The sequence below is a fragment of the Antennarius striatus genome, chromosome 4 (assembly GCF_040054535.1).
Source record: "Antennarius striatus isolate MH-2024 chromosome 4, ASM4005453v1, whole genome shotgun sequence".
Classification (NCBI taxonomy): Eukaryota; Metazoa; Chordata; class Actinopteri; order Lophiiformes; family Antennariidae; genus Antennarius; species Antennarius striatus.
Window position 1 is genome coordinate 23,070,827 of NC_090779.1, and position 27,825 is coordinate 23,098,651.

At 44.6% G+C, this 27,825-nt stretch overlaps 1 protein-coding gene across 1 annotated transcript; it reads left to right on the forward strand.

Annotated features, from left to right (window-relative positions):
• Positions 1–1,149: 1,149 nt before the first annotated feature.
• On the forward strand, positions 1,150–27,077 carry pparab (peroxisome proliferator-activated receptor alpha b). The gene is made up of 7 exons (XM_068312212.1): positions 1,150–1,639; positions 13,854–14,096; positions 16,925–17,088; positions 18,664–18,802; positions 20,962–21,158; positions 23,314–23,767; positions 23,855–27,077. Exons 2-7 carry the CDS (start codon positions 13,862–13,864, stop codon positions 24,097–24,099), a joined length of 1,434 nt encoding a protein of 477 aa, XP_068168313.1. The 5' UTR covers positions 1,150–1,639; positions 13,854–13,861; the 3' UTR covers positions 24,100–27,077.
• Positions 27,078–27,825: the final 748 nt, after the last annotated feature.

Genomic DNA, 27,825 nt, shown 5'->3' on the forward strand with positions numbered 1-27,825 from the left:
TCTACAGTAAATTGTTCCTCCGTACATAATCTGGATTAAGATGCAGGTGACCAGTTGTAGGAGCGGAGGTCAGCAGCAGGGGGCAGCAGAGGTCCTACTTCTGAGTTTTAATGCTAACCTACTTCTCACACCTCAGTAGGTCATCATATTAACCCTCACCAGTGCTGCCATGTGGCTGAGGAACCATTCTGCAGTGGTGAAATATGTGTTTGTGTGCATAAAGGAGATAAAACTACAATTTCACTTTTTAAAAAAACCCACCAACTCTGTGTTCTGGTTGGTTTTGAAGTTTCACATACAGGCTGTACTTCAGAATAAAACAGATCAAAGTGTTTTACTGCAGCGGGGTTCAGTTCAGGACGGACGTGCTTGTATGTATGACCCGCCTGCGGAAAGCAGCTTCGCCTTAATCTAGAAAGCAGCTGCCTCCCTGTCAGACCCAAGCCAAGTCCAACCACTGCAGCCTCTGTTTCGTCGAGTTGGGCCTTCTCATCATGTCTCCATGTGCTGCAGCCAAGAAGACTGAGGTGGTATTTTATCCAGGTTCCTCGTGGCCCTCATCAGATCGGAGCTTTGTCAATGCTTCAAGGGGAAAAACCTAATCAATCAGACCGATTTCAGGAGGAGCAGGAAGTTAGAGCTTCTCTAAAGTCCTGGCAGGAAACAGCTGAAGATGACCTACTGCAAGGAAACCTACTCTGTTTAAACTCATAAGTGTGAGATCAGTGACTTAAAAATTGGGCAGATTGATATCTATGTATTGAATAAAGAGAATTAAAAATATTTAAATCATTGTATAATTGGGTCACAAGTGTTTTTAAATTTAACTGAACTTAAAAGTCAGATGTTAATTTGAATTTCATAGCATTTTTAAGACAAATGATGAAGCTGCTCCTGAGTATTTGCTATAAAATTTTATTTTTTTAAATCGAGAAATGACAAATATACTGACATGATTTTATTTGTTTATGAATCCTGGAAGAACCTGGGACGAGAAATTAAAAAAAAGATGAAGTTAAAATAATTTCAAAAATAAAAGTAAAATACACAAAACTCCTGTATGTACATGAATTACATAAAAATATCAGATAATTATAATTTATTATTATTGTTGTTGTTGTTGTTGTTGTTATTATTATGCATAATTTCTTTATTATAGTTTTATCATTTTGATTTTCGGTTTAAAACCACTGTGTTCATTTTACCAGCTTCTTTGATTTGATCTGCGTTTGAACGGCGATCATTCATAGGTGTCTGTCATTGCTTCCGGTCCTCCGCCGTCACGTGGTTGGAGGAAATCAGGAGGGCGGGATGGAGGGAGGAGGGGGAAGGGGAGGGGGGCAGTCGCGAGCCGTTCCGCTCTTTCTATTCGCCCAGGCCATGGGTGTGTCGGTGGGGGTGTGCGCCTGCCCTCCTCCAGCTGTCAGTCACAACGTCACTTCCGGTGGGTGTGAGCGGAGCGGCTCTGCTTTGTATGGACATGGTGGGGGATTTTTGACAGCGCCAGTCGCGGAGCAGACAAGGACGCGGTTCGTGTCAGGGACTATTCCTCTCCGGTCATCCGTGGACCTTTCCTCCTCTCCACCGAGCGACCCGACCGGGCGGAATGGCGGCTTCGGACCGGGCGGCCGGGCGGAAGGTCGGTACCTCCGGGCTGTCGCCCTGCAGGGGCTCGCGCTCCGTAAGGGAATGTTGTTCAAACAGGGTTTGCAGGCGCGAGACTGCGCATGTCTTCCTGTTTGTTTGGCTGAAATCCTGCATGTTTGGGGGGGGGGGTGGGGTGGGCGGGGCGTGGGGGGGGGGTCACGAACGATTCCTTGCAGAACCAATAAAGGATCGTTAACGCTTGTTTATCAATAAAACATCTTATCTGTTGATCGCAGGCCCGAGCCTCAAAACAAAGGCTTGTGATTGGCTGGTTGCTCCGGTGAGGATTGGAATGAGGTTTTGTCACCTGCTCAGGTCTGCAGGAGTCAGGGTTCGTTATTGGCTTATGAATGTGTTGTTTCAGGTAGTGTTTGTTTGTTTGTTTGTTTGTTTGTTTGTTTGTTTGCAGGAGGTTTGAACGTTGAGGTCGGGCCTTTTTTACTTGTGGGTCGTTGTTTGGTGCATAACTCCAAAACACATTGACAGTTTTTCATGAAACACGACAAACGCCCCAAACAGAATCTGGAAGCGTGTCCTGTGGCATTCTGGGGATTCTAAAGTGTTTTTGTTGTTGTTGTTGTTGTTTTGAGGCAAAAAAGTTCAACTCCCGGTGCTTTGAGCTTGAAATGCTTATTTGGGGTGTAACTTTAAAATTATTCCCCATTTCACAGCAAATTGTGCGCATGCACTAAACATATATAGCAGCTTATATTCTTGTGTTGCTATAGCAACAACCTGTGGAGTGAGATTCCTTTTTGGAAACCATCTTGTGAACCATGTACTCGATAAACCATCTGCATGTGTGCCGAGGCTGTTTGTTGTTGTCGTTGCTGTTGTTGTGTTGATCGCTCTGATAAGCAAGCGACTAAAAGCTAAAGCTAACTGCTCCTTTAAGGAAGTCCAGGTCATGTGACCCGGTGGTCGAACAACCTCCTCTTCAGCAGTGTGTCACAGCGGCTTGAATTATTCATCTTTTGAAGCCGGGCGTCCATGTTTGTAGTCCAGAGATCCTCTTCTCTTTAAGGCTTGAACACAATTCCATTCACGGCCGTGACATCATCAGGATACATGGTGACATCATTGGGATACATGATGACATCATCATGATAAGACAGAGGCTCCGGTCGGATGAGCTGAAGTGTCACATGAATCAAAAGGTCGCAGGAGACGTAAATCTGTTGTCATGATTGGACGGTGGGTTCAATTGGCTGAGTGGGAAACTTGATAGTTTTGTCTCTGCAATGTCACCCCCCCCATGTTCTCCCCGACCCCACCACCGCTGCTCATTTGCCCTTCACATGACATCACTGGGTGAATGTCAGCTGTAGGGCTGTTGTTGTAGACTGCCCTGCCTCGTTGTCATCAGCTCGTCTCCATGGAGACTATGGTGGCTGGACGGCGAATGACAGCTGCCCCTCTTTAACCCCCCCCTCAGACCGAAGGAGGCAGCACCGATTTAACATGAACCAAATTCTGTTTCTTCCTTGAACAAAAAAAACAAATCAACAACAAATCTTTAGCTAACAGGAAGAACTACAATACTGTTTTCTGTGTGGTGACGATGGCAGGAAACACTGATTTACAATTCATCTGCGTCTTTTTCAACAAAGACAGACCCCATCCAGACCCAGATATTAGATACCAGCCTCTGGACGGGTTCTTGATGAATCCCAAAAGCCTCCAATACCAGAATATTCCTGGAATATCTTCTTCAGATCCCAGAGATTTTCTATGGGTTCCACTCGAGCGACTGTGTCGCCTCTGGAATGATCCAGTTCTTCTATGATCTCCTGATCCTGAATGTAACCCAACCGACCCTCCAAACGCTGGAGGTGGACCAGGAAGCAAAGCATCCTCAGAGCATCACTGAGCTTCACTCTTCCTCCTCCAGGTGTACCGCTGAACCAGTAGGCCCAAAAAGGTCCAGTTTGGTTTCTCGGCCCTGGAGAAACACATTGCATTCTGGATCTGATCTAGATGGTTCTGATCTGCTGGAGCCTCTTTTCTGGGTCCTGTGGGCCAGCAGTGGTGAACATCTTGGAGATCTCTAAACTGTTCTTATGCGATTTGATTATTTTTATCATCTTAGCTGCAAAGAAGATGAGATTCTAAGCGTCTTTATTGTCCATGTTAGCCAAAAACAGCAGGTATCTATGTTATGTATGATCCTCAGTTCTTTGCTGACACGTTTCCTAAAAAGGATGCCGTGATCTGAACAGATGCTTCATTCTGCAGAGTAAATACCCTGAGATACAGCCCAGTCCTCTGTGGCTCCTCCATGGGGCCACCTCTGTTTGCTAACCCTTAAAGCCGGTCTCCATGTTGACGTGGCATTTAGCATGGGATCAAAGGTCTCACAACTTTTTCTGCACACCTTATCGTACCGGTGTGGCGAAAAACACATTCATATTTGTGTAACCGTTGGTTTACAGCGTCTTTTATCAATTCTGTTCCAGAGGAGCTCGATTAGCTGCAGATGTTCCGAGGGTTAAATATAACATCTGCACCCCAAACGGTGATCGAGTGGCATTTTCTAGCATTTATGGATTTCAGTTGGTGTAGGGTGCACGGTTTGTGTTTTACCTCACAAAAATTCTACCTATGTGCAACAAGACACTGTGGAACCAGATTGTTGTGGATCCCACTCCGTCTGCACAAGGGAGCAGCTCTTTTGTCTAGAAAGGTGTGGTTCCGTCTGTCAGTGCTTGTGATTCAAAGCAGAAGGACTCATTGCCTTGTTGAGATCCTAATCTCTCAAAAAAACCATCCTCAGAAGCAGTCCTACTGAATTCCTGCTCCGGCGGGTGTTCACGCTTCCTGGTGTCGGCCTGAAGGGAACTCGCCATTGCCGGTTTCTGTTCGCTTCGGCTGCACTCTTGACGGTTTTGTGTCAAGGAACCTGAGATGGTTAATCAGCTTGGAGTGACAGGAACATCGTGAGCAAAGAGGTTCTCTAAAAACAGGACTATCCGGTTGTGTTCACAACTGCACATTCTTGACTTTTCCAAAAGGTGTTGAGTCGATCCACCGGACGTTAAGAAAGTTCAAGAAGACGTTTCGTCTCTCATCCAAGGGACTTCTTCAGTTCGAACTGAATGCAAAATAGTTTGCATGTATTTTGACAGTTGAGATAGCAAACTCCTCTCTTTCTGAAACATTACTTTAGTCTACATGCAGCCCATCTGCACTCTACAGTTTTGTTTTTAACATTCACACTTTCATTCTGCCGAGGATGTAGCTTAGTGGTAGAGGCGCATGCCCAGATAGATGCAGAGGATTGCAGCAGGAAGGGCATCCAGCATAAAAAACTTTGCCAAACAAATGTGAGCATTCATCTTAAAATGAAGAAAGGATGACGCGCTGTGGCGACCCCTAATGGGATAAACAAAAAGGAAGTTTTATTAACATTGTTATTACATTTAAAAAAAATGAAGTAGCTGACCAGTGGAAATCAAAAGGAGTGCATCTGATTGGCTGAAAGTATCACGCTCGTAGGCAACACGTTGATAGCGGTTCTACTCGTTAAAAAAAGATGAGATCACGATTCAAACGGAACAACAAATTGTGAACGCAGGATGATGGTTGGAGACGAGGGCATGGATGCCTTTTGGTTTCCATTAGAACCTTCTTACTGTTATTCCGAGGAACTCTTTGTTCCCTTCCCCCACACCTGTCCCCATTGCTATTTTCAGTCCTGTCTGTTTGTAGTCACTTCTACAGTCTGTTTGTTTTGCAACTCGCGTCCTCTATCGTACAGCTTTGACCTTAACCCCAAGCAGATCTATTCCCCTCTGAGCCTTCGTTACGCCAAAGTCTCTCAGGGTTGAATAGGATTGGGGCCTTCCAGCCAGACTTACAGTAAGTAGCTCATCTGCCCCACTGACTGGGGACGGTCTGTTTAAGACTCGTCATTAACGTCTTGAGGGGCTTCGTGCGGCTGAATCTCACCTGTCCGAACACAAAAGTCAAATTAGATTTATTTTCAGCCTCTCTGCTCATAAATCTGAACGTCTGTGTGCAGAATGATGTTCAGAGTTTGGACATGTCTGTGCTGCATGATCCATGACATCACATGGCTTGGAAGCAGGTCGAATATTCCCAGTATTCCGGCGTAATGTGGAACCCGATGCTTCCCGTTGACATAGTCCACTGGGGTTGGAATCCATTATAGTCAAAACGGGCCACTTTGCTAATTTAAGATGTAAAAATTGATTAAGAGACTTTTTATAGAAGATTTTCTGTATAAATACCGTAAATACATGGTCGTTTAAGTGTGTCACGATCCTGTTGCTTAGCAACAGTACACTGACTACAGTTGTTAGCGATTTACAGACGCTGATCTGTGAAAAAGACTAACTTTACTTGATTCTCATTCAAGTGATTTCAACCAGAAGCGGATGACGCCAGTGAGGGTGACGATTGCAGAGTCCACTCAGCATTTCATTATTACCCAGTTGTTGTAGTCCATGATGGTGCCTTGATCTAATCGGCCTCCATCGATGACCAATCCCAGATCTTATCATAACTGTGTAAAATATTGTAGAGCATTAAAAAGAAAAAGAAATTATACCAACGTTTTAAAAACCAGAAACTCTTGTCAGGATTTCTTCACGGCACTTTGTCGTTTCTCGCTGCAAGCAAGAAGTTGTAGAAGCCGGGTTTTGTCATCACACTCCCACAATAGAAGATTAGTGTTGCTGTCGGTAGGCTTGTGTGCTGCATGCCTCCCCACTTACACGTAGGCTGGTTTGGCAGCCAGGAAGGGGGGAGGAAGTCAAAACTCCAGTGTCATGCTGGAAAATGTAATAAGATACACACAGCTGTCGAAACACAGCGAAATCGTCTTTTGGTGATTTCTTGACTTTGGATTGTTAGGTTTGAGTGTCTTTAAGCAATGCAGAGACCAGATTTTTAAAAAAATGCTTGTGCAAACTATAATCAGAAAGTCGCATAAGGTAAAGACAAAGGTTACAAGAGTTTCTGAGGACAGGTGCTAGCTGACGCCGAGCCATTCGGCTTGAACCCCTTAAATGTTCTGTCAGTTATCAGAGCACTGCTGATCGACGGATTATCATCTCAATCTAACCACCATGTAATACCCCCCCCCCCCAGGGTGACTCCTCTATACCTACCATAGCGTAACACGTTTAAATACATGCATAAATGTCTTCGGGCATCAAGCCGCAGCATGTGACAGGTGATATGTTTCTTGGCAGCGAACTGATCTGAGTTCACGGGGAACAAACTGAGAGCTTCGCCTGCTGTTGTTTCTTCACCATCATGTGTTGAGAAGCCAGAGCAACTGGTCGACCGGCACGTTGGATTTCAACATACCGTTCTCTCTGGCAGCAGCCACCACTTCTCCATGACGTGGATCACGTCTTTTATTAATCTGGACACCAAAACTGGCCAGCAGCCTCTGTTTTGGGCTGTGGTGGCTCTTAAAAATGGCAGTTTGTCAGTAAATTCACTGGCGTAAACTCACTTTAGCAGCGGCTAATCTTCACCAGCAGTGAGAACCCTCAAGCTGTCGAAATTGGCTATTGGTTGTTATAGCAACACTGTTTTTATGTGATGTAAATAAACAACAATGCACAGGCACTTGTTCACATTTTGTACACATTTAAGGTCCCTTGAATATGAATGGCAAGAAATAAATGTAATAGAGTTAAACTCCCCGGTGAACGAAGGCGGTGTTATTGTCCTGACATACCTTCAGAAGTTGCTCTGTCTTTTTTTGCAGGCATGACTGTAAACACACCTTTACTGTGGAGTGGGTAAACGTCTGGCAGCGTGGGGCCTGCCTTGATGATTACCCTCTACCAAAAGAGCAGGTCTAGACTGTGATCTTTATCATAGCAGCGACTGTATGTCATTAAGCAACGTGTGGAACATCAGTGAAGTTTAGCAAACAAACAAAACCCTACATGACCTAACAAGCATACATACTTAACTTCTATTCTTTATAGCAGAGGTGTCAAGGGGCCACATCAGCATAATGGCTGTCTTCAAAGGACCAGGTGTAACTTATGAATGTAACTAAATGTAACATAATGTAAAATAAATGTAACTACTTCTTAATGTTAAATAACTCTGAATTTATTACTTATTCAAGTTACAAACATTACAGTTACACAGGAAAAATATGTTTGCTTGTTGCTCTGTTATAACAAATCCTTTTAATTTATCAGGTTATTAAACCCACAGAAGTCCGCCATTCCCGGATCAAACTATCCACGAGAATAAAGAAAAATAACTAACTTTTTCCAAAAATTTTTGTCAAAGTTAAAATGGGCTTGATTACTGCGTTGTGGGAAATTTAGTTTATTTTCAAAGCACTTCTGACCTTTATTTTTAGACACTGACCTTTTATGCTCTCGCGGGCCACTTAAAGTGATGGGACGGGCCATATTTGGCCCATGGGCCTTGAATTTGACACATGTGCTTTATAGTGTTGTTGGACCAGTTTAATGTATGAACTTGTGTTTGCCGTGTTGTCCTACAGAAGAGATAAAAGTAGGAAAACAGTCCGAAGTTGAAATTTTGGATGCACTGACGGGAAGTCGGGCTTATCAGACTCCATGCATAACAGGAAAACTCCTGATTGCTGACCGTCCCTTGATTATATTCCCATGAGATGGACAAAGACCCTTAGTACAACCTGATTTAATGGATTTTCAAGCATTAGTACATGCATGGTACCTGCATGTTGTTATTGTCGTACATTCATGTGTAATGATGTACGTACATGGAGCGACAGGTCAACAGTGACCCTCATGTCGACTCAGTCACATTGAACCTTCAGGCGGGTTTTATGGCTGGACTTTAAAGGCTCTGTCTTGTGAGATAATGTCAGGTTTTAATTATTATTTTGACACTGGACACGCTGTCAATGCAAAGGTTAGAGTCCACTGGCGTTTGTGTAACCTCTGTTTCTTAACTGGGCACTGAAACTCTGGCTGTTTAATAATCCAGACCCAGGAACTCATCTTTAGTGATTAAAAAACTCTCTAGTCCTGGAACAGAAATCTCCACTAGTAGAACAGATAAGACGTACATAAAGGGAGTCCTACTTTATCAGTCCGACTAATAAAAATACTATCAGCTAAGATTCAGTTCTATATTCAAGTTTTATACTCTGTATGAGCGATGACGCTCTGGAGAACGGACGCTGGTGTTTCCTGGTTTATCGGCTTCACCAATGGCAGCTGGACCTGGAGCTGCTGGGGTAACAGCTAGGTCCAGGATTGGAGGTTTGTTCTCTGTGAGCGTTTTGGTCGGTTTCTTTGCGGAATTACAAAAAATTACTGAACAGATGTTCTTGAAACCTGATTGGCAGACGATTTTTGGGCCTGAATGTTAAGTTTTGTTTCGGATTCAGAGTGCGATCGATCTGTTTTGCAGGAGTTTTGGCCTCTTTTGTTATCATTGTCTGAGAAGTTAATGACTGCATTGTGATTTCAAGGATAACGGCTCCTTTAATTGATCCATTATGTGGAATTGAAAGAAATGATTGGACGCTGGAACGCCTACATGCACAAACCTCCGTTTCCACCTCTGGGAATGAAGATCGTACACCTGTTTGTTTTCCTAACTGCTTTTTCCAAATTTTTGATGAACTTATTCAGTTATGCAAACCATATGCAAACTATGTGTTTGAAAGTGTTTTCTAAGCTGCCGACATTCCCAGTCATAACCTTATAGCATGGAAATCCGTCATTTGTAGCCTATTTCTAATTTGACGCAGAAGAACATTCTTTTACGACAGAAAATGCAAAGTATGCAAAGTAGGAAAGTCAAGGTCTAAAAATATCAGGCAGTCCTTTCTGTGCTGAATGCTGAGGTGTCATTGACCCTGAAATGTTGAGGTGAGTGAGCTGATAACGCGCCGGTTGAACTGTCACATGGTCCATCTGCCTCCTGAGCCCCGTCGCTTCACGGGCCTGTACTTTGGTCAATCTCCATAACGATAAGAGGGCGCCGGCTAGCATATCAGCGCCGAGCGATAAAGGTTCACTCGAGTGTTTACACTGCGGGCACGGTTAGGTCTGAGCTCCTAGAGCGTCCTCTCCAATTGACAGGCGGAGCCGGCGGGATGGCCCCAGGTCTGGCCCTAGCTGCCCATAGGTCTGCTCCAAGACCCCCACACTGTCAACAGGGGCCCTTCTTCAATCAGGTCTGTCAGCACTCAGACCACTGGACAGGTGGATTAAACATTAACCTGTGGTGCTCTCCCTCATACACACACACACACACACACACAGGTAGCACGCAAACACTCTTGGAAAGAGCTGGATGTCTTGCCGTCAAGAAGTTTTGGATGAGGAAGGTAGGCTGGTAGTTTAATCTCTAATTAGTTGAAGAATCTGCAGTTGCTGGTTTTATTTTAACTTCTAACACATCGGGGTGTGAATACTTAATCATGTGTGTGTTGTTCTTTGTGTCAGTGTGTTCTCCTTTTCTTAGAGGGACTTCAGTGGGCTTTTTTTCCCCCGTGCCTCTACAAGCCCGTACACACCTCGGATGCCTCTGTCTGCTACTGGTTTCATGAGTTCACCTGTTGTCGTTCACTTTGTTGTCGTCATTACAGATGGTGCAGAGCTTTGCTGTATGTCAGAAGGCGAGTTTAGTTTCATAGTTTAGCGACGGAGGCCGAGCCTTACAGCGATCTGCTGCAGCTTGTGCAGATGGACGTGTCTCACCGCTGCTAGATGGTCGTCCTAAAGATCTCAGACGGCTGTGTAAACCAGCGTCACGCTGTTCCACGCCCTCTCCTGGTGGGAGAGTTGGGACATGCATGGGTCAGGGCATGTTTATCTGCTCTGTCGATCTCGGGTCTGTGTTGGATGAGCATCAGCTGCGGGTGGAGGGGTGGATTATATATGTTCCAATCCTGCTAACATTGGTCAAGCTCTGTTGTGTGATTAATTGATGTGGATTGTCTTCACCCGCTTGCTGATTTCAAAGCGTGATCGTCATGGCAATCTTAGCAGCACTGAGTTTGCAGTCTTTTGTCATTTCACCCCCCCCATGTTTGGACCCACATGCATGTACTTGCTTGCTGCCCTCAGCTGGCTCGGTTCAGCAAGCACAAGCGAGGTCTTGACCTTAAAGGACAAAAAGCCTCGCCGCAGGAGGCTCTGGGTTCTTTCTCGCTCGCGTTCTGTTGCATTTTGCCGATAAAGACCCCGTGATGTCGCTCGGCTGGCATTCCTGTCCGCCCTCTCATTCGACAAGACCTTCAGCCTGCAGCAAAGCAGCTCGGCGTGTTTACATTCATACATTATGTTGGTGGTAACGCAAGGGTGGCTTCATTCCATGCTTCAGGTCGCGAACGTTATGTGTGTTATTTAAATAGAAGGTTATGCATGCAGTGTTGACACATGTTAAGTCATTCAGACCCAATTCTGTGTAATCCCACTGCTAGATAATGACCTGTCCAGATGAAGGGGGGGTTGCCGGAACAAACAGCATGGATGTGACATTATTCTACCACCCCCCCTTGAAGGAGTATTATAATGAGACAGTGTTGATTGAAGCGAGCGCCTGAAACTGGATTTCTGCTAAAGCGAGACCTGGTAGCGGCTGAATGCTAAAGAGGTTTGCTTTATCCTAGGAGAGCTAACACTGCCGCTATTCACAAATTCAAGTGTGTTTTACAGTGAGGGAAGCTTCATTAGGATGTCTCCTCACCTCCGTGTCCCAGGACAAGGTCACCGAGCACCTCCGTCGCTATGCTGCACTGAGCAGGTGTTGTTTTTGATCCCTGTCATGTTAGATGACTCTCAACCGAGTAACAACTCAGTTTTGCTACTCATCAACTCAGAATTTTATTGACGAGCTTTGTGATTGTAAAGTTCCATTGGGAGATTGAACTTTGCTATTGTTACCCCCACTCTGAAGGGATTCATGTACACAGGCTGTCCCAAAAATGTACGCACACTTTATTAGCTGATAACTAAATTGTTTGTGGGCATTGAAGTCAATAATGGCTGCCAGATTACACTTCACAGAAAAAGAATTCATTCTAAAAGGCTACTGGAAGTATGGAAGTGTAGTTGAAGGCGAAAAACTATTTAGGAGGGAGTTTCAAAAAGAACCACCAACACTAGTTACCATCACTGGAATTAGAGATGAGTTTGAAGCTGATGGAACTGTTCAGAATGTCAACAAGAAGCTTTCCGGAAGACCACGGATATTGATAAGCCCCACAAAGAAAGAAAGAGTCCTGGGAACATTTCAGCAAAGTCCAAGAAAGTCTGTGCAACAAACTTGTTTTGAGGAAGGGACTATCTCTTAAATTATCTTTTCACTTCAACTGCATTTTCATACTTCCAGGAGCATTTTAGACTGAAGTTCATTTCTTTGAAGTATAGTCTGTCTGAGAAAACCCATTATCAGTTGCTAATTATCAGTTGTTTTTGAGGCACCCTGTATCTGAAGGCCCATTTATACTCTCAGTCGATCCATGCTTCACACTTCTGTATGGCTATTATGTCGACATCACTGGCGTCAAAAGTTTTCACAACAAATATGGTGATGGTCGGGAGAGGTTGTTATAACGTACCCAGTAAATACAAGCTTAGAGCGTTGAAGGGCCTCGAGAACATAACACCTCTGATAGATGTGTTTTCTTCATGTTGGCGCTGCCTGCAGGAAAGTTGGAGTTACATGAAGTGTCTGCAGCTTGGTACGACAACAGAAGCAGTTCAATGGGTTAACGTTTCACGCAAAGATTGATTGAAAGTCGGTGATGCTGCAATGGTTCTCCTTTAGCACTTAGCTTCAGGTGTAAAGATTCCCTCTAAGAACTGAAATATTTGCCAGTTCTTTCAATCAAAAGAGCTAAAACGTTTTCTCTCGTCCACAATTACATATTGACCCACTGTCAGCATATGATGTCGAAAAGATCAACATCCAGTTTGTAGGGCTGGCTTGTTCGTTTCCATCATTAGGTCTGTAAATAGACTCTAGAGTCACCAAGGGCAAATACTTTGAGCATTTTGTCAACCTCTCTCCTCCACAGCCTCCAGTATTTCACAGAGAGGGCGAGTCGAGGTTGAACAAGAAGCTTTCATTTGGAAAGGTGCCATCATACTCATATATATCTGCCCCCACCCCGCTGCCCACCTCCCCCATGTGTGATGTCCTTAGCGAGGTCCGATGAAAAGGGCTTACTGGAGATTGACCTGGTTTACACGGCGGTTGGGTAAAATGTGCTGTAGTGTCCATTCCCTCAGTATTAAGCTCAGCCACCGAGACAAACACACTACTTAGCGGACCTTCAAGTGTGTCTCTTGCCTACCCCCAGTTCCCATAATGCATTTCATCCAAATCAAACTCATCCACTTCTCAAGCTGGTGTGCCATGTCTCTCCCAGTTCCCCCCATCTGATGATTCTAAGCCATCCGAATGACCCAGATCCATTCCAGCACATCTCTGCCTCTCTCCTTGAGGGTTGTAAGGATAAGGTTACTGTATTTGGAATGAGGAGTGGGTGGAGGGGGGGTCTGTGTTGTGTCATCAGACACCCCATGTCCTTCACTCATTTACTGACCCATAGCAACATGAAACACCTGTCGGTCCAAAAGTTGCATCAGCACTCCTCATCTGGCCTGAATTATATCAGCCGAGCTCAACTGGATTGTGTTTGCTGTAAGGTAATGCTGGGTTAGCATGATGTCACTTGTTGGCTCGGGGAATGTTGGGCAGCCAGTTTGCAGTTTTTCTCGAGATTGAAATATCATGACGGTTATTAAGATATCATCGTAGATGATCCGTATCAGTCACCACGTAGACCAGAACCCGTATTGGATATCAGAAAGTACATGTAAATTTATTGGCAGCAAAGTGTGTTTGCATTTCAGCAAACGTTCCAGATAATAGTCCTGAGCAAACTTCAGGCAGCGGCGACCTTAGAACTACACAAAATGGTCTAAGGTGGTTCCCTTAGACCAGTGGTCTCCAATCACTATTGCCCCACGTACTGGTATAAGGTCAGTCAGTATTTTCACGGACCGACCTTTAAGATGTGGCGGATAAATACAACAAAATAAAATGATACCGCCAGCTTAAAACTGGTATTTTGCAGCTTCCTCTTTCTATGAAGTCATTCTTCTTCAGTGGTCTGCCTGGCCGTGTTTCCATGCAGAATGTTTAACCTCTCCTTTTGTCTCCACCCCATTCCCCCCGTCCTCCACCTGCAGTCGGATGAATGAAACTCCCAGCAGCCTCGATGGCGATGGTCGACATGGAAAGTCACTACCATCCCCCCTCACCGCTGGAGGACTCAGTGCTGGGCAGCCCCCTGTGTGCTGATGACGACTTCATGACTGGCATGGAGGAGCTCCAGGACATCTCCCAGTCGATGGACAACGACACCCTCAGCTCGTTTGATGTTCCTGAATACCAGTCCTCCAGCAATGGCTCAGAGTGTTCTACCGTTCTAGGTGATCCCTCATTATCTCTAAAGGTTTTGCTTGTCTAGGTGGTCCCTCATTTTCTCTGAAGGTTCAACTGGTCTAGTTGGTCCCTCATTATCTCTGAAGGTTCCCCTAGTCTAGGTTATCAATCAATCAATCAATCAATCAATCAATCAACCTTTAATTTTGTAGCGCTTAATCACATCAGCAGACATTTCAAATCACATTAACTGACAGTGAAACCTAACAGGACCCTCCAGAGCAAGCATGAGCCACAGTGGCGGGGAAAACTCCCTCATTGAGGAAGAAACTCCGGGCAGGACCCAGGCTCTGGAGGGCGGTATCTGCCTTTATTGGTTATTTCGGAATGTTCCACTGGGCTAGTTGATTTTTTTTTTTATGTCTAAAGGTTCTACCGGTTCAGAATATTCATGAATACAATGATTCTGTTTTCATTTATGGTTAAAACTTTTCTTTATTCTCACATCTGTTTTCTCTGGATCAGACTCATTCATTACAGACACTTTAACTCTGGTCTTAACTTACAAGGAACCTGCAGAACTTGCCACTGTTTTGCCTTTCTTTACTCAGAGTGCCTTATTTGTCCGTTCTTGATTCCTCGTTTGGAAATAATCCAGATATCTGTCTATGCATCCTTCTTTCTTGTTTGTTCTGCGCTCCCCCGTTTTCCTTCCAGCCTTTCTCTGCGCCCCATGTCCAATGAGGAATCCATGCATTCCTCAGACAACATGCACCACCTCTCAGGAAACATGCGTTCTGCTGCTGTGTTTCATCTGAAATTCCAGTCACATGAACATGTGGGAACTGGATCCTCTTTCCAAATACTGTGAAAGACAAAGCCGTGAATATTCCACGAAGAGTAATGTTTGATGTAAAAGCAGAAGGCATATGCGAAGGAGTAGGAGAGGAGATATGGAAAATTTTGATGATGTCATGGAAAAATCAATGAGGCAGTGTTTTTGGAAATGCTTGGAGACGGGAGGAGAGGAAACAAATCTTTTCTTGTCCACACTGAGTTGAAAAACTGAGTCCACACCAGACGGGGACACAGCTCCACGCCGGCTACCAAAAGCTGCTTATCCTGGTTCTGGCATCCTTCAACCAACTCATGTGGCTAGACTTAATACCACTGATACTATCTTTGTAATTTGTGTACTGAGCAGTTCTACCAACCTCAGCATGACTTGTCATGTTTGAGCCGGATCAGAATTACCACCTCAATGTGGGTAAGCTTTCAACAGACATATTTATCTGTGAATAAATAGCTCAGGTGATGGAACCGACTACCTTTGTAGGGGCAAAGAGTTCAAACTGCTCTTGAATCAGTAAACTTCCAGACCCATCAAACCGGCAAAGCAGGTGGACTATTGCATCACCATGACCAGAAAATAAGTCTGCAGATGGCCTCTCTATTCAAAAAGGAACACTAGAAGACCGTTTGACCATTTGCCTTTGTTCACTGTTTAGTTTCAGCTGGTCTTCAATTGCTTTATTCTAAATATTCGTGCTTTGGAATCATTGATTTAAAATGAGAAGAATCTTCTCTGAGTGAATTCTCTTGCTTTCCTTGCTTCCTTTTCCTGTGATTTCTTTACAGCTGAGTAGCCAATCAGGAGGGTTTCTTACAGCTCAACCAGCGTTCCTAATTGGTCAAAAAGTCCTTTAATAGTTAGCGGTGCCAGCAAATGGTTCCTGTCAGGAACCAAAGACTGGAACTGTTTTAATTTTACAGGAGATAAAACAGGAGTCCTGTACCTCACATTTCAATGAGGTAGAAAAGGAGTCTTTCTAGTTATGGTTTTTCTGTTTGCACAACTATTTAGAAAAAAGACCATATCAACATTCTTAAGTGTAACAATCTATTTAATTATATTTGTCTTCAGTATAAGGACTCCTTTTACAAGGACAAGAAGGGGATTACAAGCTTTTTGCTTCACGCTCCTGTAAAAACACCATTTGGTCATTTGCGTTTATTTGCAATGACATCGTGGGTAAACTGAGCAGCAGTTTATGCTCAGTCATCTGGTTGATCGCGTTTTTTAAAACAATGGTTTAATCTGTTGTCTGATTGTGGCAACGAGTATAAATCAGGATGATCACAGGCATTTGGTCTCTCTTTAGGCTTCCTGGTGTTGGAGCCAAAAACTGAACGACCTAAGACTGTTTTGAGAGGTGACTGAATGTCTGGGTAGTCGTACCTTCACACATCTGGCCAGTCGATGTGTGACCGAGTCTCAATCATTGAGTCCAAGAAGCTAAGAAAGTTTCTGAATGCAACTCCAGAAAATGTTTGAGAGGGTTTCAGTTGCTGGTGCAATTTGGTCACATCAGAAATGCAGAGTCAACAACTTAAGTATTTGCATAGTGCATTACTACATATGTTCATTGACCTTTTCTTTTTATTATCATATGTAAACCAAAGTCAACTCCTGTTATTTTTCCATCTTTATAGTTATTTGAACTACCTTGACTTCTGTGCAGAGTTTGCATGTTCCCCCGTGTTTGGGTGGGTTCTCTCCGGGTTCTCCAGTGTCCTCCCACCTCCAAAAACATGCACTTCAGTTGGATTGGTTGATTCCAAATTGTCCGGAGCTGTGAGTGTGAACATGAGTGGTTGTTCGTCTTTCGTGTGGTTCCACGATGCGTTGGCAACATGTTCGGAGTGAAAGTCTGCTAGGATAGTCTTTGGCAACCCCCATGTCCTGCGAGAGCAGAGGAAGTGGTTCAGAAAATGTATGACTGAACATATCAAACTGTTAATATTATATCTATGATATCATCAGCTGTAGTCTTGGAGACAAACTTGACTAATCACCCTGATCTTTGTTTTGCAGATGCTCTGACGCCGGCGTCCAGCCCGTCGTCTGTTGTTTTCGGGGCGGCGACAGGCCAGGAGGAGTTCTCCGCTTCTTCATCTTCCCTCAACTTAGAGTGTCGGGTTTGTGCCGATCGGGCCTCGGGGTACCACTACGGAGTCCACGCCTGCGAGGGCTGTAAGGTCAGAGCAAGATGACACCTACATTATGAATTATTTGTTCATATCTTGCGATGTTGTTTTAGATGTTTGTGAAGGTGCAGAGCGAGCAGACTGGCATTAGAACTATTATCATATCTTAACTGGTTTGCTTTAAAGTAGAATCACGAACAACATCTGACTGAAAAACAAAGTCACATGACTCAAACACCAGACAAGCCTCGCCCATCACGTGTGCTTCCTCCATAAACTTCTGGTTAATTGTTTGCCAGTCATGTCAGAAAATAACCCAAGGCTATTTTTTCAAGACAAATGCTCACTGTGTGTGACGACTTTTCAACCGCCACTTTCTGTTCCATGTTCATCTTCATGTTTATCTATCCTCCTGTGGAGATACTTTACTACACCTCCACGTTATTAAACCAGCAGTGGGAGAATGAATGTTGGTAAATGGCGCCATGACTCATGAACGACGACACGATGCAGCGACTCACTGAAGTGTAATCACTCTGCCCCGGCCCGGTCCACAGGGCAGTTATTTTTGCGAACTACGCAGGGTTGTAAAACAGGTTATCAGTAAAGTCAAGGTTTGCCTAGCTTAACATATTGAAGGATATTATTAAAATAAGACTTTCCAAAGGGTCATGGTCAGGTGTCAGAGTGGGAGTTGATGGGTGTGGGACCAAACCATCAAACCTCCTCCTCCTAAACGTGTCTGAGAATGATCTGATTCGGGTCTGAGTCAGCCTTCTGGCGTGTGTGTTTCCACGTGAAGCGCATGGCGGGAGGTTAGGGGTTAAGAGTGGATGGATGGTAGCTGGCCTGTGTTCGTATCTTTCATCACGTGAGGTTTTCCACGTGTTTTGGTACAATGGACACCTATTATGGGATGTAGTTGTAATTTGCTATCAAAAACATCTAAGGGTGCTATTAAGCAATTAACCAAGACATTATCATCTCTGTAATGACTGTCAAGTTTGAGATCCAAGTCTATTCAAAGGGAACAGGCAATAACAACCCGAACATACAGGAATGTGTTCATTTGTGGAGAATATATCAAAAACGATTACATTTTTTTGTGTGAAACTTTATGCAATAACTGTTTTCTTTAGGTTACAAGCTGGAGTCATTATTTGGGATTTACTGTAAAAATACTTTTCATAAATCGTCTGTTTTGGGAATTTTTTTGAAAAGGGTGCTTTTCCTCAGATGTGCAAAAAGCAAGAGTTGGAATTAAATTGGAACTTATAGACCGGGGATGTGGGTTAGTGGTATCTGCTCATTCCCCGGCATTTGTAGCCCCACGGGGGCACAAGCCAGGATGGACTGTAGCCCGGTCCCAAGTCCAGATAAATGGAGGGTTGCAAGAGGAAGGGCATCCAGTATAAAAAAAACTTTGCCAAATACGAGCTTTCATCTAAAATGAAAAAGGGATGGCACACTGTGGTGACTATTAATGGGACAAAACGAAAGGAAATGAACTTAAATAACTTTCTTTTGAGCTGCCGTCCAATGTGATGTCACCACGGCGGGACATCCCGGGTGTTTCACACTTGGCATCTTGTGTGATGTTTTGTTTCATTCCTCTCGTTCCTGCAGGGTTTTTTCCGGCGGACAATCCGTCTGAAGCTGGAATACGACAAATGCGAGCGCCGTTGCAAGATCCAAAAGAAGAACCGCAACAAGTGCCAATACTGCCGCTTCCAGAAGTGCCTGTCGGTGGGCATGTCCCACAACGGTGAGTCCTGTGGGATGTGGGTCAAACCGTCACCTCCTCAGAGCAGAGGTGTTCATGCTGTTAATTAACGGCCGATCTGATCACCTTTAATCAATAGACAAGAATAGATCAGTGAGGGGGAGGTTGGAGATGACTTATAGGCTGTCACACATGCAGATTTTCACGGTAAACTTGTGATTCTGAGGCTGTTGAAGGGTTTTATTTTGTCCCAGGAGGCTGTTGGCTTCAGAGTCTTCTTTATATCTGACATTCTGATGATAATGCACACACAGTAGTAGTATTTCTGTCAGCTCCTCTTCCTCTTACGGTATGTTTGTATTGAGTTTCATTGCTTAAAATGTAACCACAGAGGCACAGGAAGGTGATTTGAGACCAGTGTAACTTGATCTGTGCAGATCTGGTGGTGGGAGAGACTTCAGGACCGCTAATTTAACAGCCTTGTGCATCTATTGGTATCGACCTCTCATTGATTCTGCGTTAAATGTTGAGACACCAGCTGAGAAGGCTGAGGGTCATCAGAAAGGAGAGGAACTGAATGTTTTATCTCATAAATGACGTTTCTCTGAAATTCATGCAAACACAACCTAGCGTGTACAATAACGTGTTTTTACACGCTGCAGAGCAGAAACCGAGAACTTCATCATCATCAAAAATCATTTGAAGTTTTATTTTTGTGACGTAAACTGAATTCCTTAACATTTCTTATTGTTTATCAGCAACTTGTCTTTGTTGTCATGGCAACATTGACACATTGAATCCAGCAAATATATGTAAATAGAACTTTTCAATGATTCCAGATCCATTATGAACCTTGCTGCGCATGAGGAGGAGTTCATGAGCTGGCATCCACCAATCAGCTCTCAGACAGATGATTTAGTGAAACAGACTGTCCCCGCCCACTTTCCGCCCCCTCCACATTGAGTCAGACACTCATCCCCCACTTGCTGTGTCTTAGGAAATTGACTTAAGGTCATCTTAGCATCATTCACTTCCTCTCACCTTAATTGGATGTGACTCCTACTCAGGAGCGCCCAGCTTTAGAGGCTCCGCCCAGTCTGGTGACTTTTAGCTTAGCATTGCTAACACCTCACTCTGTGGGTGGACGAGGAAATTCGACCTGCTTTTTATGCCTTTATCGTCTCGTAAATGCAGGTAGAGAGGTTCTGCTGGAGGTTGGGTTCCCAGAGAGGGTTGTGTGTTAATATTAATGTGTGTGTGGCCGTTTGGGTCGGCGAGGGTGGGGGGGTTCAAACACCCCACTTCTAATCTCATTAGTCGGATGGGATCAGGCTGTCTGGGAGATGCCAGCATCCTCTCGTAGAAAAACAAGTCGTGTGGCGTTTCAACGCCCTTCACGCTGCTGGCGTTCATAAACAGACCATAATAACCCATGCATGAACAGGAAGGCCATTTATGGAATGGACTTGGAGATTAGACCTGCATTGAGTTATGTAACACGGCTCAGAACCGGGTGGATTATTGTTAGAAATCGTCAGATTGTCTTCAGAGTCACGACGCTGACTGACTGAAGACCTGAGCTGCTCCTTCTAAATTTCCACTTTTGCATGGACAGGATTTTGGATGCATTAAATGGAAACAGAGGGAGGGCGAGGAGGAAGACATACTGTACCTCAACTCAAATCTTTCTTTGTCTGGATGACTCCTCCAGACGTCTGGAACAAACCAGTCTAAAATGTCCAAAATCAGGCTCATTTTGAATTTCTCCATTTCATCGTTTTTTTAATGGCCATTAGTGCCACCGTCAGGAGTTGGATGGGGTCACATGATCACTCATAGTTGTCTGGCAGATATCCTCAAATCGTGAAAACAGATTTTGAAGAAATTGAAATTTGTGTTGGGTTGGATCAGTCCTGTTCTGGAAGAGTTGATCAAATCTTGAGGCCTTCAGGGCCACAAATGTTTTGAGATGGGAGACAATCAGCCAATATTTGTCCAATTGGAGCCAGATCTGGATTATAATCCGGATCCATAGTCAATGAACCATAGATGCAATGTAGCCTGGAAATGCTTCTGATTGTTGAGGTTTGGACATTCTTGACCAGTCTTGGCTGTTTATAACAATATTTCATCTCATTACTCTGTATGACTGGACAAATTCCTTCTGTTATCTCCCTCTGACTCTCCGTCTGTCTCCACAGCCATCCGTTTTGGACGGATGCCCCAGTCAGAGAAGATCAAGCTGACGGAGATGGTGACGGGGGACAGGAAGGTGGAGGATCCCCAGCTGGCTGACCAGAAGACGCTGGCCAGGCAGATTTATGAGGCCTACCTCAAGAACTTCAACATGAACAAGGCCAAGGCTAGGACCATCCTGACCGGCAAGACCAGCACCCCTGTACGTTGATTAAGAGTAGTGGGTTGGTGAGTGAAGGTGTGGATAGCGTGTTCACGGCTACAACCAGGTTGTGACGTCCTGTAATATTCTCACTGATGCGAAGCTTAACCACAGCTGCTTTCCTACTTTGACAGCCATATTGACACCCCCTAGAGCCCCCATCAACCATTGTTGAGGAGCTAGATGGGTTTCAAATACGGTCGTTGACCACACCTCACAGGGTTAATAAGTTAGGGCATGACCAGCCACGACGATAACTGAAGAAGCCCCTTGGACGAGAGGGGAAATGTCTTCAAGAAACTTTGTTAAAGTCCAGTGGATTGACTTAAACAGCTTTGGATAACCATGACCTGGATAAGTGAGAACCAACACAGACATCATAAGGGGTGGGCATGATGCGCAAAATATCTCTTCAAAACACAATCAAACTTCCTTGCCGCATGTTCTCTGCTATCTGTCTTTCTCACACTTGCATAAAAAAACTAGCGTCTCATAATCCGGAAAATCCCGTACCTGTAATTCTGTGCCCATTCAAAACGAGTCAAGCTAAAACGTCTCAATCTGACCTGGCAACCCTTCCAACAATCAGAGCCTGAGAGAATAAGGGCAGCCAAAATGACAGAAATAACTTCTATCACTGGTGCAGCTGAAAAAGGACACCTCTCTTCGCACCCAGAGCATAAGTCGTCTTTTCTGTCTCCGTGTCGGCACGTTTCATCGAGAGGACATTCCCCTCGGGTCTTTTGTTTTGTCCTTGTCAGGGGGGAGGGTCAGAACCCCCCAGCCTCGATTGGTTGTGAATTCCATGGATGCATTGGGGCGGAGGGAGGCGGTTCAGAGATGTTGGGCGATGGATCCACGGTTGGGTTGACGCTGAGACTGTTGCAGCCCTCTCTGCAAACACGTTGCACAAGGAAAGGGCACAATTCTGAAAGCTATTTTAAGATTAACTGAGGTTCATGTCAGGAGAGCATACCCATGAAGAGGGTTGCAGCAGGACAAACCTCTTTTTTTTTTTTGTTGATGAACGCTTCATTATCCTTGCAGACAAACTGGATCCTCTGTCATCGGCTCACTTGGCTCCAGATAACGTCTGTAACTGAGCCAGGAAGTGTTCGCTCATGAGCTTTGAATAATCAGTCCTGATGTCTGGGAGGAAGACTAAATCAGGATGGTTTCACTGCTGGCTGTGGTTTGTGTGCAGCTAGCATCGGTTAATCATCTGACTCAACTGGTTTTGCTGAGCTTGTTGTTCACTGTCCCGTCATTTAAGGACGGCGCCGAGGCCCGGACGTAAACAGGAAGAACTTTCATGGAAATCAAAGAATTGGGACTGCTATCAGTTTGGCTGCAACAGATTGATTATTAGATTTGTGCATTGATCACTTTTAATGACTTTCAAGCAGAATGGGCGCGTCAGGAGGTGAGGCTGACATCTGATTGGCTCCTGGAGTTCCTTTTCTTGCTTCCTATTGGACATCCACTGCGGAATGACTGGCCAGGAGCCAAATTCTCCTTTAGTAAATAACGTAAAACTATGACAGCCACGATTCGCGTAAAGGTGCCGCCCGGCGGTCACATCATAGAACTGTTACGCAACTAAGATCCGATTCACGCTTTGGAAAAAACAAACGAATCCGAACAGGTTGAGCTGAATCTGAAAGTCAAACATGTTTAATTTTAGCGGCAGTAGAGCCACAGACACTTTTCGTTTTCAATTTCAAATCGTTTCCAGGCAGCTTCGTCATTTCTTGTAAAAAAAAATTGCTAAACCTGTATAATCATCAAACACTGCAGAAAGGTGACATTTTTGAAAATTCCTTTGAAATTTTTCTACACGCAACTACAGAATACAGAAATGGAGCCTTTTACAATTTGGAAACCTTCGCATTTGTAACCATGGAAATAGAAGATTCAATCATATATATATATGATATGTATATGCATATGTATATACTGTACGTATATATATATATATATGTGTGTGTGTGTGTGTGTGTGTGTGTGTGTGTGTGTGTGTGTGTGTGTGTGTGTATATACCGTATATGTATATATGTATATATGTATTAGAGGTAAGATCTTGTGCCCGATCAGCTGGAAGCCCGTTGTAGACTCTCAGAGCTCATCGGGGTGTGTCGTCCTCTTCCGTCCACAGCCGTTCGTCATCCACGACATGGAGACCCTCCAGCTGGCTGAGCAGACCCTGGTGACCAAGATGGTCGGATCAGCGGGAACGCCAAAGGACCGGGAGGCAGAAGTTCGGATTTTCCACTGCTGCCAGTGCACGTCGGTGGAAACCGTCACTGAGCTGACGGAATTTGCCAAGTCGGTCCCGGGGTTCTCGAGCCTGGACCTCAACGATCAGGTGACTCTTTTGAAGTACGGCGTGTACGAGGCGCTCTTCGCCCTGCTGGCCTCCAGCATGAACAAGGACGGCCTTCTGGTAGCGTACGGCTCGGGTTTCATCACCCGGGAGTTCCTCAAGAGCCTGCGGCGGCCGTTTAGCGACATGATGGAGCCCAAGTTCCAGTTTGCAATGAAGTTCAACGGGCTGGAGCTGGACGACAGCGACCTGGCTCTGTTCGTGGCCGCCATCATCTGCTGCGGAGGTGAGAGGGCACAAAAATGTCTCAAAAATCTTAATTTTATTGTGAGAGGGCCTTGCACTAATTCTTCTGTGCTTCCTCTGCGGTCAGACCGACCAGGCCTGGTGAACGTGGGCCACATCGAGCGAATGCAGGAGAACATCGTCCACGTGCTGCAGCTCCACCTGCTGGCCAACCACCCGGACGACGCCTTCCTGTTTCCCAAGCTGCTGCAGAAGCTGGCCGACCTCCGTCAGCTGGTGACAGAGCATGCTCAGCTGGTGCAGGAGATCAAAAAGACAGAAGACACCTCCCTCCACCCGCTGCTGCAGGAGATCTACAGAGACATGTACTGATGCCGGAGGAGAGGACCGCCTCTCCAGAAACAATCTCCTTTTTTATTTTTCAGGGACAATAGAAGAATTCTCCACAAGCTAGGTTGAACCACTTAAACACCCTCCTTTGAAATAGCAACGAGCACAAAAGGATTATCTTGGTGTTGATACTGTCCACTCCGTTATACATGCAGAAAAGTCATGTAACCTCCAGTTTTTGAGCTTCGACGAACCCGAAAATGAGGAAAGAAAGTGAAGTTCGCCACCCCAGCAGCAAATTTGAAAGGTTTTCTAACTCCTGACAAGAAGCCAGGAGCCACAGCCATGATGGCAAATTAGCTTCTGCTAATACGACTGTCGATGGAGACCGGCGACGGTTGTCTCCGCCCAGAAACACGGCTCGGCTCCTGAGCATCGATATGCACTAGAAGTCCTCTAAGCCATACCGCAAAGGACCGACGTCTTCCTCACAAAGACGACGTCGATATCATTCACCAAACGTAAACAGCAATAGTATTTTTACTCTTCGAAAATCAGGCAAATCAAGACGTGATTGTGCGCCAGAATGCACGTGTGAAGCACAAACACGCCTGTCGCGTGTTGACGTCTTCAGCCACTCCATCCTGTTTCGAGTCCTGGCGCTCAAGGGCTAAACACCAATGGACGCCGCGTGGCTTTTTTTGTCCAGGCGGACTCTCTGGAAATGATTTTGTCTCTTGTCTTTTAATCAGTCCATCAGCTGTCTGTGTCGTCCTCCTCCTCCTCCTTCTCCTCGGTCTGCCTGCCTCCTATTGGCTGCTGATTTGAATGTTGGAGGAGCTTTTATGATGGGGACACGTGGTTTTCGTCGACAAGCTTAGCATGAATTTACCTGAAGTCACAAGTGGAGCTTGTGTTTCCAACAGCGTCGTATGCATAAAGAGACTTTGTGTACATAATGAACGATCCGACCGCCCCAGAGGTAAACAAGGTACTAATGATGATCAACTTTTGTATTCCTCTGTTTGGTAAATACTTTTAAATGCTAGAAAATTTTAAATGTAGTAAAGTACTGTATGTCCTTTTACGCTTAAATCCCACAGATGTGTTATAATTGAATTGGATAGTATTTTTTTACTAAAGTATATACGTGAGACTAAATCAGATAATTGTTTATTTGAGATGGCGCGATTGAAGAGTACGATGTAAATAGATTTAAGGTGAACAGGGCGAATGCTAATCTGAGTATTCATAGATCTGGATCCCATCAGGGGACATTCCTTTATGTTGTGGCTTTTTTTAGATTGCGATGCATCGATGCTGCGCTACAGCGGCACGACCTGCTGAGCTTCATTTACATGTGAAAAAAGAGTTCACCCGAAAGTTTAAAAAAAATAACAAACAAACATGACTTTTTTTTTTTTTAGCTCCAGATGTAATCCAAGTTTCCAGAGACCCGGAAATCCCGAATCAATTTGGACGGATAAGTTATGTATACATTTCAAGCTGAGATCTTCTCAGCTAAAGGCGTTAGCACCTGATGAAGACGCCAAAGCTCCAGCGTTCCATATGCACTTCTAAACCAGATTAACGGTTGCTATCTCGACATACCTCAGTCCTGACACAGGAAATGAAAGCGCCTCAGATCTGGTTTGCGCTAACGCTGTTAGCTTAGCTACCATATTGCTTCAAAAGGACACTGTTGTCGCCCGTTTCTGAGGTGAAGATTTTACTCGCCTCACCGCTTAAAGCAGGTTTGAGTACCCAACATCACAATTGATGTTTTGGGTGAACTGTTTCTTTTCGCTCTGAAAACACAGCTTTGGCTTATTAAACTTGACCTCCATGACCTTTTTGAGCTCAGCAAAGAACTACATCTGTAATTCTGAACGATGCAGCTCGGGATCACACAATCTCCTCCTTTTACGCTCAGGTTTCACGTTTAAAGAAGAAAAAGAATATATGCACAGAATGTATCGTCCGAAACAGTTGCCTCCTTCTTGAACAAAACCAACCTTTGAGTTTTCATTTGTGACGCATCGAACCTCGTTGAAGAAACAGAGGATGCCGTCACCAGTTGCCATCGCACCATGTAATATTAAGGAGAATAAGATGCAGTAATGAAAATGCAGTATATGTGTCGTGTAATCGTTTGTCTGTCCTCTCTCCTCTCGCTGCTACGTCGAACTAAACTCACCAAACATTTCTTAGGCCACAAGTAAATAACTGACCTTCAAGCTGCCTCTACTTACCTTCAAGTCGCTGAATGTCAGTCAGGATTCAGTCATTGCAGCTCTGGTCCGTCCCCTCACGGCTTCCCCGGGACGTCCTGGGGAATGGACCACCAACAATCCGTGCCTTAGCGTGTACCCATGCCATGAAACACTAGAGATCCAGAAAAGAGACTTTTGTGCACAATCACACTCCTTTGATAGTCGTCAGAGACACAATAGGACCACAATAGCAGGTCAGAGATGACAACACAACAAGAGGTTCGAAAGATACAACGGCAGAGACAGTAGTTCCAAGAGAAGAGGTTGTGTCGATGTGCGGCGTCTGCTTACCTTTAGGACTTCCTGTTTTATGTTGAATTGACAAGGGATGTTTTAACTTGTATCAGGGAAATGTAGTCTTCCTTTACTGATCAGCCTCAGGATTTAGACGGATACTCCCTCCACCTCTGTCTGGAGTGACTTTGTAGTGCTTTGCCTTACGATCACCAACTACAATATTGATAATAAGACCTTTATTTTCCAGATGTTCCACCAGGGAGCAGCAGTTCATAGGAAGTAGATAGTTGATTTTTTTTTTTTTGTTTCTTCCTGGATTTAATGGAGTTAGTTTTTGTTTTGTTTTGTTAGCGATGTTCAAGGTGGCGACAGAGAGTTTCCAGATGTGTTGTTAATGTGTACTGTGGCGTGGTAACAATACTGTAAATGTTTGAATGTATATCTAGTCATTTAAATAATGGAGGAAGTTAATATTGAATGGATTTCAAAATAAAATAATTTTCAAATCTGCCAGCTTGTGCATTTTTGATTGTGAATATAAAATGTGGGTCATTCTCCACCACTAGATGTCACACTTGAGCCACCAGCATCTCATTGTTTTTCCAATAAAATTGGAAATGGTTCAGTTTTTTGTCATTCATCTTCAGTACCTGTTTCTTCCACCATCGAGGGGTTCTCATCGCACTTTGGGTGTGAGGCAGGATACACTCCAGATGTGACACCAGTGCACCACAGAGCCACGTGAAGGACAGGGACACGCACACACTCATACTTCCGGACAATTTGCCCATCACCTTTCCTGAAAAATCTGAAAAAAAAAAAAAGACTTAGTTGATTATTTTCAGAGGGCATCAGTATTATTAGTATTGTTTCTTTGTAAATTGTGAATTTCAAGTAACGTCATTCATTCATTTTCAGTACCGCTGATTCTACTTTCACTGGGTCATGGGGGTTGCTAGAGCCTATCCCAGCAGAGTTATGGGCATTAGGCAGGGGGACACTCCAGACACGTTGCCAGCGCATCATGGAGGAGAGACAGCAATACCAGTTTGATGTGTGGAGTGGACAAAACATCTCCCTGTTTTTAGTTTTTGTCTTTTTTTTTTTTTTGGAGGAGGAAAACTGGAGCACCCAGAGAAAACCTTTTTCCTAATTGTAATCAAATCTTATACCTTGTCATATTTTTAGTGATGGAGGAATGCCATCGAGATTGGGGGGCGGGGGGAGCGGATAAGGCCTCCAGCAGAAGCAGGTACTG